A 12,338-nucleotide genomic window follows, 5' to 3' on the forward strand; every position below is an offset into this window, starting at 1 on the left:
CAGGCCGGCACAGCCCCCCGGCAGGCCGGCACAGCCCCCCGGAGCCTGCACAGCCCCCCGGCAGGCCGGCACAGCCCCCCGGCAGGCCGGCACAGCCCCCCGGAGCCTGCACAGACCACCGGCAGGCCGGCACAGACCACCGGAGCCTGCACAGACCCCCTGGCAGGCCGGCACAGCCCCCCGAAAGGCCCGTACAGACCCCAGAGAGGCTGTACAAGGGCAGGAAAGGGTTTTTCTTATTCCGATACCGGAAGTCCCATAGACTTGAATGGGACTTCCGGTATCGGAATCGGCGATACCGATACTTTTTTTAAAGATCGGCCGATACCATCCGATACGATACTTTGAAGTATCGGACGGTATCGCTCAACTCTAATGCTGGGTAAAAAAAAAAAAAAAGAAAATCACGTAGATATGAGATCTCCATAAATCCCATCCACTTTGCTGGAACTGTAAGATGCTGTGTTTTTTGATGCAGCACAAGATATACAGCGTCAAAAACTCACTAAAAACTCATCGTGTGAGCTTAGCCTAAAAAGGTAAGCAAAGCTGGGAGGGTTGGGTTCCTGGTTCAGAGTCTCACTTTTAGGCCACATTCACATGTTCAGTATTTGGTCAGTATTTTACCTCAGTATTTGTAAGCCAACACCAGGAGTGGAACAATCAGAGGAAAAGTATAATAGGAACACGTCACCACTTCTGGATTTATCACCCACTCCTGGTTTGGGGTTACAAATACGGAGGTAAAATACTGACCAAAAGCTGAACGTATGAATAGGGCCTTAGAAAGACTTGTCCGAGGCTCTGGAGGGACACATGTCCTATAGAAATCTATAGCTGACCTTTCCTTGCCCCCTATAACAGTGTACAACATTTGCTGATACTGGAAATGCGAGATACTGGTTGAAAAGCACGAGTAATAAAGACAGCATATTGTGAAGATAAGATTTAATAAAATTATTAACATTAAGTATTTACAATTTATGCTCATTAGAAAGTACATAACAGCTATAGAGAACACTACTGCTTCTGATTTTCTAGTCATTATAAGGCTTAGATAATATTAGATGGCGTCTGCTCCATGCTAAGTGTTGTACACAAAATCGGAATCCCATAGATGTATGGCTAGAACGGTATAGAAAAGGCGGTGCTATGTATATTACACATAATACAGCCGTAGTAAGATAGTACAGTACATTCCTCACTGTAACAACAGTATAAAGATATCTCGCTCTGGCCGACGGATTTTACTCGCACAGATGAATGACATTAAATAATCAATGGGGACAGATCATATCCTTTAATTACTTTACTTATCACAAAAAGGAGATTTTTGTGTACTCACCGTAAAATCTCTTTCTCTTAGCCTTTAATTGGGGGACACAGAACCGTGGGTGTTATGCTGCTGTCCACTAGGAGGCGACACTATGCATAATCTGAAAAAGATTAACTTTGGCTCCTCCTCTGCAGTATACACCCCTGGACGGCGTCAGCCTTCTCCAGTTTTGTGCAAAAGCATTAGGAGGAATATACCAGAAACATAACCATGCCTGTAAAAAAAGGCTACTATAAACAGGCTCAAACAACAATATGAGAACCCAACCGTAACAACGGCCCGCAAGGGCTACAGGGTGGGAGCTGTGTCCCCCAATTAAAGGCTAAGAGAAAGAGATTTTACGGTGAGTACACAAAAATCTCCTTTACTCTGTCACCTTATTGGGGGACACAGAACCGTTGGACGTCCTAAAGCAGTCCCTGGGTGGGAAGCAGTGGACGAATATTGTGCTGACAGTCCCCTAGACTTGGGGTACTGCCGCCTGCAGGACCCGTCTACCCAGGCTCGCATCCGCTGAGGACTGGGTATGCACTCTGTAGTGTTTTGTAAATGTGTGCAGGCTAGTCCAAGTGGCTGCCTTACACACTTGATGTGCTGAGGCTTGATGCCGAATGGCCCAAGAGGCCCCTACCGCCCGCGTAGAGTGTGCCGTGATACCGGCCGGAAGGGGAGAATTGTTGAGGTGGTAATCCTCTTGAATGGTGGACTTGATCCACCTAGCAAGGGTGGCTTTGGAAGCCGGTAGGCCCTTGCGAACGCCTTCTGGAAGAAGGAAAAGTGAATCAGACTTCCGGAAGGGAGTAGTCCTAGACACGTAAATACGCAATGCCCTGACAAGGTCAAGCGTATGCAGAGCCTTCTCTACCCTATGAACGGGAGCCGGGCAAAGAGACGGTAGTGATATTTCCTCATTGAGGTGGAAGCTGGACACGACCTTCGGAAGGAAGGATGGTACTGTACGGAGAACCACCTTGTCCTGATGAAAAACCAGGAAGGGTTGTCTGCAGGAAAGAGCTGAAAGTTCAGACACCCTGCGTAGCGAGGTGATTGCCACCAGGAAAACCACTTTCTGTGATAGAAAGCGGAATGAGACCACCCTAAGGGGTTCAAAAGGAGGTGACTGTAGTGTTGTCAAGACCAGGTTGAGGTCCCACGTCTCCAACGGACGTTTGTAGGGGGGAACCAATCCGGAAACCCCCTGGAGAAAAGTCTTCACTTGCGGCTTGTTAGCAATACGCCTCTGAAAGAGCACTGAAAGCGTTGACACCTGGCTCTTCAGCGAGCCCAGGGATAGCCCGGCGTCCAGGTCTGACTGAAGGAACCCGAGGACCTTTGGAAGAGAATAGGGAAGTGGAATCTGCCCACGAGAGTCGCAGCATGTGAAGAAAACCTTCTAGGTACGATAGTAAATCCTGGCTGAAGTTGGCTTTCGAGCCCTGATCATGGTTTTAACAACGTCCGGTGAAAAATCAGCTTGGGTCAAAACCCAGGTCTCAATGGCCACGCCGTCAAATTGAGAGCCCCTGAGTTCTGGTGGAAGAACGGGCCTTGTGACAGGAGGTCGGGACGTGTGGGGAGACGCCAGGGAGCGTCTGCTGTGAGTTGCACGACGTCGGCGTACCATGTACGCCTGGGCCAGACTGGAGCGATCAGAATGGTGGGAACACCCTCTTGTTTGATCTTCCTCAGGACTCTGGAGATCAGGGGGAGGGGTGGAAAAATGTACAGAAGCTGGAACTGGGTCCAGTCCTGAACCAGGGCATCTGCTCCGAGCGATCGCGAATCGCGCGTCCTGGCCATGAAATTGGGAACCTTGGCATTGAGATGGGATGCCATCAGATCCACGTCCGGGGTCCCCCAACGATGACAGATCTGACCGAAGACTTCGGGATGGAGAGACCATTCCCCCGAGTCCATTCCTTGTCAGCTGAGATAGTCGGCTTCCCAGTTGTCCACACCCGGAATGTGGACCGCGGAGAGTACCGACCTTGCATCCTCCGCCCATTGTAGGATACGCGTTACTTCGGTCATCGCCTGGATGCTGCGGGTGCCGCCTTGATGGTTCACGTATGCCACTGCCGTGGCATTGTCCGACTGTACTCTGATATGAGAGTCTGCCAGCAAGTGATGGAAGGCTTTCAACGCCAGGAAGATGGCCCGAATTTCCAGGATGTTGATGGGCATGGTCGATTCCCTTGGTGACCACCTGCCTTGCGCTCTGTGATGTAGGTGCACCGCGCCCCAACCCATAAGGTTTGCGTCGGTGGTCAAAACCTTCCATTGACCGGAGAGAAAGGATTTTCCCCTTGCAAGCGAGGTTGGCTTGAGCCACCAGTGCAGGGACATCCTGGTGTTTGCTGATAACCGGAACTCCCTGTCGAGGGAGAACGGATTTCTGTCCCAGGATTTGAGTATGGCCAGTTGAAGGGGTCTGAGGTGAAACTGGGCAAATGGTACCGCCTCCATTGCTGCTGCCATCCTGCCAAGTACTCTCATGGCATACCGGAGAGATCTGGGGGACTTGCGGAGGAGTGTGTGAACTCCCAGACGGAGAGCCAGTGCCTTGTCCCTGGGGAGGATCACCAGACCCTTGGGGGTGTCGAATAGCATCCCCAGGAAGGTCAGAGACTGGCTCGGGGTAGTCGAGGACTTCCGTAAATTGACTAACCATCCCAGGCGCGTCAGAGTATCGATCGTGATCGAGACGTTGACCTCGCAGTCCTTGAGGGTGGGGGCCTTGATGAGAAGGTCGTCCAGGTATGGAACGACTACTATACCTCTGGAGTGCAGAACATCCATGGTAGCTGCCATGACCTTTGTAAATGTTCTGGGGGCCGTGGCCAGACCGAACGGGAGGGCCACAAACTGGTAATGGTCTTGGTTGATTGCGAATCTGAGAAACCTCTGATGGGCGGGAGCAATCGGTATATACAGGTATGCGTCCTGTATGTCTATGGAGGCAAGATATTCTCCTTTTTCCATAGACGCAACAATTGACCGGAGGGATTCCATGTGGAAGTGACGAACTCGAACGTACTTGTTGAGTTGCTTGAGGTCTAGTATGGGTCGGACGCTGCCTCCCTTCTTGGGCACCACGAACAGGTTGGAGTAGAACCCTCGGAAGCGCTCTTCTGCTGGGACTGGCACTATGACTCCTGCTCGCAGGAGGGAAGAAACCGCTTGACGGAAGGCCTGAGCTTTGTGCGGGGATTTTGGAGGGACAGAGGGAAAAAACCTGTGCGGTGGGCTGGTAGTAAACTCGATTTTGTATCCTGAAGACACTATTTCCTTGACCCACTTGTCTTCTGTAATAGGCAGCCAGACCTTGCTGAAAGAGTAGCAGTCGTCCGCCTACAAGTGGGGTGTCTTCCAGAGGGCATGAGTCAGGACGAGGGAAAAGTCTGAGGTTTTCCTCCTTTAGGTTTTGCCTGGCTTGCCTTTGATTGCCAGTTCCTGTCCGGCCTCTGTGCCGCACGTGTGTTGTCCCTGCGGGGGGAACGATTACGGTTTTGTGCTGGGCGTGAGACAGACCAGCCCGAAGAATTCCGAAAGGATCGGAAACGAGATTGATTATGCCTTTTAAACGTGCGTTTTGGTCTTAGTTGAGGGAGGGAAGTACTTTTGCCCCCGGTAGCATTGGATATCATTGTATCCAGCTTTTCACCGAAAAGACGGCCACTGAAGTACGGGAGATTTGTTAGGGACTTTTTTGAGGCCGCATCCGCTTTCCATTCTCTTAGCCAGAGAATACGCCGGATTGTAATGGCGTCTGATGCTATTCCCGCTATTCCTCTTGCAGAGTCCAACGCTGCAAGGACCATGTAAATCTGCCACCACTGCAATTTGCACCGCCTGGTCCGCCAGCTGAGGATTTGAAGCTTGAAGGCCCTTTTGCAATAGAGCAGCCCAAGCCATGATAGCCTTGGCTGCCCAAACTGAAGCAAATGCGGGAGCCAAAGAGGCACCTGCCGCTTCAAAGATTGAACGAGCCATGCGTTCGACTTGTCTGTCTGCCGTGTCCTTGAGGGTTGAACTGTCCGGCAGCGAGAGAAGCGTTTGTGCTGCCAGCCTAGAGACTGGAGGGTCCACTTCAGGCGGATCTGTCCAATCCTTGGTGTCTTTCTGTGGAAAGGGGTATTTTGCTTCCAAATACTTGCGATTGGCGAATTTTTTCTCAGGCTGCGAAAAATGCTTAGAAAGGATTTTTTGAAATTCCGGGTGATTAGGGAAGACCTTCGATGGTTTCTGAACACTTTCAAAGGAAATCTTGTGTTCTGGTGCTTCCGGGGTTGGATCTGAAATGTCCAGCACCCGAAGGATGGAAGAGACGATATCCTCAACTATCGCAGTATTGCTAGGGGGACAAGGGAGCAAAGCGTTCTCTGTTTCGTTATCTGAATTGGAGTCACATATGCCCTCTGAGTCCTGCGCATCGCTAAGGAGCTCCCTAGCGGGCGAACTAGAGCGGAGGTTTCCCGTGGTCTGGGATCGTTGTGGAGATCCGCATTGTCCTTCTCTATCAGGGGACGGCCTCGGTGACCTGAGGCCACTGTGTCTTTCCCTGGAGGGGGAAGACCTATTGCTATGTGAGGATGCAGCTGAACGCGACCTGTGGGTCCGCTTACGCCTCGAACTGTCGGAAGCGCCCTGATCATGAGACCGGACGTCCCTTTGCTGGGTAACGTTCATAGCCGAGACATGACCCTGCAGAGCCTGCAGTAATGTGGAGGTCAGGTTATCTATAGACTGTGTCATAGACTGCGACATCTGAGTCGCCCATTCCGGCGCAGTAGCGGTCGCAGAAGCGTTGGTAGGGACTTCTTGGGGTTCTGATCCTGTTTTTTGGGTACAGTCCCGGCAGTGCGGGTACGTGCTGCCGCTGGGGAGAGTGGCCTTGCAGGCTGTGCAGACTGCATAAAAGCAGTCTTGCCTGGTTCTTTTCCTTGAGCCCGACATAGTACCTAGGCTGATTAGTGGAGGCCCTACAGGGGTATTTACGCAGAGGAAAGGAGGAGAGCGCTATATGGTATAGCAATTCACAGCTGAGTACCAAGGACCCAGCTGTGATCTTACCCCACCGGTGCTCCCCCTTAGGTCCAGCGCTGATAAATCCCACGTCCTGTGCCCCCCGGAGACTGCTGTGCTGCGTTCTTCCAGGTGCAGCAAGATGGCCACCGGATTCTGAGGTGGAGAGGGAAGGGGGCGGAGAGCTGGAAAAGGGCGCGCTGGGCCATGTAAAAGCGCGCCCCTCCTGCCTCGATCCGCCCCTTCTATGACACCGCAGTGTCATTTTCGTCATCCGAGGGGCGGGCCGGGGGGGGCGGGAATGGGGCGGCGACTTCGGCTGGGCCGAAGCCGCGGCCTAAATTTGAGGTCTCCTGCCCAGCAGGGCTCCAGGACGGCGCGGTCGTCCTCTGGGGGGTCGGATTTAAACCAGACCCCCCCAAAATGAAAGGAGGGCTGGCGGTGGGGCCATATATGTGACTGGGGCCCTGTGGAGGGTCCCTTGTGGCGCCAGTGCTGCAGAGACCGGGGCGCAGGGAGCCCGGTCTCTGATAAGTGCCCTGCCTCTCTGCACCTCCCCCGGTCCCAAAAGGAGCCCACACGTGGACTGGGGTCCCTGGTGCCTGGTACAGGCCCTACCTGCGGTGTCTCAACCTAATACCCCCAGAGGGGGATTAGGGTGGGTGCTGCTGTCACCGTCAGGGGGCTTCATCGTCGCCTCGACCCAGAGCCGGACGGAACTGAGGAAGGAGGGGGGTCTCGACCTCGAACCAGTACCCGAGGGACTGGTGAGGGAGCGACATGGGGAATAGCCACCTCGACCTCAAACAGGTACCCCTAATAGGGGACCGAGGAGGGAGCCATGCTGGGAGTCTCGCTGGAGACCCTCTTTTCTTCATCTGTAGTCCTTTGGAAAAAAATCCAGGAAAAAGACGGAGTGTAAAAAAAAAAAAAAACTTAGGTGTGCCTCCTGCGACACTAAGCAAAAACTGGAGAAGGCCGACGCCGTCCAGGGGTGTATACTGCAGAGGAGGAGCCAAAGTTAATCTTTTTCAGATTATGCATAGTGTCGCCTCCTAGTGGACAGCAGCATAACACCCACGGTTCTGTGTCCCCAATAAGGCGACAGAGTAAATGAAATTATACATAGAAACGCATGTAGTCAAATGTTTCATCGCCAGGGTATTGCTATGTACCTCTCTAACAGTAGATAGTCCACATTCATACATTCAGGAAACAATAGGGACGCTGAAATGAGCATGAAATGAAGTAGTAGTACTACAGAAAAGATAGGTGAGAGATGACTGGTGATTATTAAGGCAAATGATGTCTTATGAATAGTCTGATACACCGCAGTTAATGATAATCTGACACTGGACGAAAAGAATCTCAATGTCAGATTACCAAGACACTGCTATATAGTTTTTGGTGATTTTTTATGCTGCACATTTTTGAAAAATTGCAAGGAATATATTTTACTTAATAGGTGCAGAAAATCTGCAACATCAAAAACTCATCAAAAGCTCATAGTGGGCAACATTGACACATTCAGTATTTAGAGAGTTTTTTTTACCTCAGTATTTGTAAGCCAAAATCAGGAGTGGAACAATCAGAGGAAAAGTACAAGGGATTGGAATCCCCTGCAAAACGGGGTCCGGACACAAGTGTTGACGGGCCATAGACTGTTATGGTGACGTCTACTACGTCTGTTGATGTACACTCCTGAAAAAAGTGCACGGCAGAGCTCACGTTCACTCTGCCGTCACCATAACAGTCGATGGCCCCGTCAGTGCATGCGCCTGGACCCCATTTTGTGGGGGATTTTGGACGTATGCCCCAACAGGGACACAGAACACAATGTGTAAGCAGCCTAATAGAAACAAGTGCACCACATCTGCGTTTTTACCCACTCCTGGTTTTGGCTTTCAAATACTGAGGTAAAATACTGAACGTATGAACGTGACTTAAGAGCCCACCTTCAGTCCTCTGCGCTCCTTTACCCTAGCTTTGTAGTGTCTGCAGCACAATTAAGGTGAAGAGGATAATCAAACTTCAAGGAAAGAGCCGCAAGAAAGAGAAAAAAGAATGGCGCAAGTGAGTATTTCTCTTGTCTGCTTGTCAGGTCCTATACCTACACGCTTCTTTGTTAATACCCCATGGTAATTTCTAATAAACCGGCACTTGGTTTACCACCATGCCAGATTATAGGAATTTTACTGCCCATAACCAACACCGCTCTGTTATAACCATGTAAATCAGTGCAATTAGAGAAAAGTGATGTTTACTGCTAAAATCCATGATATTCCAAGTCCGAGGGTTTCCTGTAATTCACTATTTTGCAGGCTTTGGTTTGTTGTATATCAAGAAGTCGGAGATGTCGTGCCAGATGTTGCTGTCGTCATACAGGTAAGTCATGGAGGACTGTAGAGATGGCTGGAGAGTGTGTCTTTGGTATTCAAAGAGCCACAGGACTAAACCCCATACTAAGGCGGCAAACCAGGGAAACACGTCATATTTTGGCTCTGGGATGTACCCTTTCTCTACTGCCAGTCTTGACAGACCGAAGAGGACACGAGATAGCAGGTACATATTTATCTGGTAGGAAAACAAAAGTGTTAATACAATACTGCCCACGTAAAAAAAAGGGATGTCTAAGATCATGAAGTGCAATTATTTTATAATGAAGAGTTACACAATTTTGTCATATACATTGATCAGCTATAGCATAGTTACTTACGCAAGTGACGTAAATAACATTAATCTCTTCATGACAATGGCGCCTGTCAAAGAGTGAGTTACAGCTCTGGCAAAAATTAAGAGACCATTTTCAAATGTTCAGTTTGTCTGATTTTTCTCTTTATAGGTATATTTTTTGAGTAAAATGTAAATTGTTCTTTTAGTCTATAAACTTCTGACAACATGTCTCCGAATTTCCAAGCAATAAATTTTGTATTTTTTTTCTGACAAAGAAAAATGGTCAAAATTAAAAAAAAAACAAAAAAAAAACCCAAAAAAAACCCCAGGGCTTTCAGACCTCAAATAATGCTAAGAAAACAAGTTCATAATAATTTATAAACAACAATACTAATGCTTTAACTCAGGAAGAGTTCAGAAATCAATATTTTGTGGAATAACCATGATTTTTAATCACAGCTTTCAAGCGTCTTGACATGCTTTCCACCAGTCTTTCACACTGCTTTTGGGTGACCTTATGCCACTCCAGGCACAAAAATTTAAGCAGTTCTTCTTTGTTTGATGGCTTGTGACTATTTCATCCTCTTGATTACATTCCAGAGGTTTTCAATGGGGTCAGGACTGGAGAATGGGCTGCCCATGACAGGGATTGATGTGGTGGTCTCTTAATTTTTGCCAGAGCTGTATATTAGGCAGCAGTCCATTCTTGAAGCAGAAAGAAATGGACAAGTGTAAAAATCTGATAAGGGTTAAACTTTGATGACTCGTAGACAGGAGCAAAGTATCTCTGAAATGCTTAGAGTGTCCATGCTGACCTCAGCTCACTGCTGAGCGTCAAAAATGGACAGTACAGCAATAGTGTTGGAGAGGTCAGCAAAGACTCTCATACACTTAGAATAATGTAGTCAGAAACCACTTTCGGTGGGACCAGATGACCATCTGATGCTGATGGGGCCTCCTGACTCTCCCCAGAGAGGGAAAGAATGATTGGATATCTCACATGAAAACACTATATTCCTTAGTTCACATGAGAGACAAGCCGCTGTCAGGGGGGACTGTCAGTGGTTTTCTTCACTTAACTCCCATTGATACCATAGGAGCCCATTAACAAGCCGAGCATATTAACCCCTTCACCCCCAAGGGTGGTTTGCACGTTCATGACCGGGCCAATTTTTACAATTCTGACCACTGTACCTTTATGAGGTCATAACTCTGGAATGCTTCTATGGATCCCGGTGATTCTGACATTGTTTTCTCGTGACATATTGTACTTCATGTTAGTGGTAAAATTTCATTCAAATAACTTGCGTTTATTTGTGAAAAAAATGGAAATTTGGCATGCCTCAAAAAGGCGCATGCGCCGCCAAACGCATATTGCGCACGGCCTGCGCCCCCAGTGATAAAGATAGGGGACGCAGGGCGCATGCAGCGTCATGCGCCGGTAGGCGGAGCTACCGGCGGAGGCGCGGCAGGGGGCGGGGCTTAGCGGCGGCCGTGCGCCATTTGACGTTTTTGGCTGGAATTGAGATCGGACACCATGTCGCGATTGGAAAACCCCTAATGTACCTTAACAGTGGAAACACCCACAAATGACCCCATTTTGGAAACGAGAACCCCTAAGGAACTTATCTAGATGTGTGGTGAGCACTTTGAACCCCCAAGGGCTTCACAGAAGTTTATAATGCCCGGGCATGAAAATAAAAAAATAGTATTTTTTCCACAAACATGATCAATTAGTCCCCAATTTTTTTATTTTCCCAAGGGTAACAGGAGAAATTGAACCCTAAAAGTTGTTGTCCAATTTGTCATGAGTACGCTGACACCCCATATGTGGGAGAAAACTACTGTATGGACACACGTCGGGGCTCGGAAGGGAAGCAGTGCCATTTTGGAATGCAGACTTTGATGGAATGGTCTGCGGGTGTCATGTGCGTTTGGAGAGCCCCTGATGTACCTAAACTATTTTGATCTGGAAGGGAGACATCTCAGGGATTAGTGATTTCATTAGCTATATCAATATGAACGAGTTTAATCTTTCATTCACATTTACAGTGTCAGATTTTTCTATTAATTATCTGGATGTGACTTTGTCTGTGAATCCTGACAGCCAAAAGGTCTCCGTTTTTCCTTTCAGAAAACCCACAGATACAAACTCAATTTTACAAGCTTATTCTTGTCATCCCAAGCACGTGGTTAAAAACATTCCAGTGGGAGAATTAATTAGGTTATATAGAAATTGCAGCTCACCTATAACATTTGCCAAAGAATCAAATAAAACCTTCTCTAGACTTAAGGACAGAGGATATGCCAATTGGATGCTAAGGAAAGCTGATAATATTGTCAGCAGGATCGATAGACACACCCTGCTGAATGAATCTCCTTTGAGCCTTGTACACACTGGAATTACTGGTAACAAGAAAAAGAATCGCACACGGGCCCCCTGTAATAATTATGACCGTCCTATAGTTAGTTTTTCTACCATGTACAGTCCACAATTCAATAAGATAACGGACATTGTCAAAAAATATTTACCTATTTTACACAATGATAATAAACTTGGTCAAATTCTGGACAATACCCAGGTACGATACATAGCCAGGAAAGCTCCTGCTTTGAGCGATATCTTATCCCCCAGTCTTTTTATCAGCAATAGGAGAACTAAAAATAATACTTGGTTGTCATATAAAGGCTTTTCCAAATGTGGACATCATCCCTGTAAAGTCTGCAATTATGTGGTTAAAACCAGCAGATTCACTTCTAGTGTTACTGGCATATCATACCCTATTCAGTCTCACATAAATTGTAATTCAGAAGGAGTAATATATGTTATTGAATGCGTTTTTTGTAACCTACAATATGTAGGCTGTACAATAGGACCTCTTAAAAAGAGAATTAGGAAACATTTGTCAGAAGCCACTAGCAACAATTATAATATCTCAGCAGTTTCTTATCATTGTAAAACTGTTCATGGAGGTAAAACTGATAGCCTCAAAATTATAGCAATAGAGAAAGTCTATAGATCTACTAGGGGAGGTGATTTTCAGGAGAAAATTATTAAATCGTGAATCCTTCTGGATTTTTAAATTAAATACAAGAGTACCATTAGGTCTGAACAAACGACTTGATTTAATATTGCAATTAGATTGATATTTTCTTCTGTATATTTACATTTACTTAGTCCTATTTAATTCTGGTTATTTTGATAATTTTTACGATTGTTACTTTGTTTATTAATATTATATCAATTAATGAATGTTTGTTTTTTTTTGTTTTTTTTTCTTGCCATTCATTATATTCTTATGAT

The 12,338-nt window shown here is 47.5% G+C and overlaps 1 protein-coding gene across 1 annotated transcript in view; it reads right to left on the reverse strand.

Moving 5' to 3' along the window:
* Positions 1 to 931: 931 nt before the first annotated feature.
* Positions 932 to 12,338, reverse strand: part of PXMP4 (peroxisomal membrane protein 4) — a 30,541-nt gene continuing 19,134 nt past the window's right edge. The window contains exon 4 of the mRNA XM_073555400.1: positions 932 to 8,935. Within this exon, the coding sequence (XP_073411501.1) occupies positions 8,672 to 8,935 (264 nt within the window). The 3' untranslated portion in view covers positions 932 to 8,671. The remainder of the gene's footprint in view (positions 8,936 to 12,338) is intronic.

The sequence above is a fragment of the Dendrobates tinctorius genome, unplaced genomic scaffold (assembly GCF_039654945.1).
Source record: "Dendrobates tinctorius isolate UK_male_01 unplaced genomic scaffold, ASM3965494v1 ptg000223l, whole genome shotgun sequence".
Lineage (NCBI taxonomy): Eukaryota > Metazoa > Chordata > Amphibia > Anura > Dendrobatidae > Dendrobates > Dendrobates tinctorius.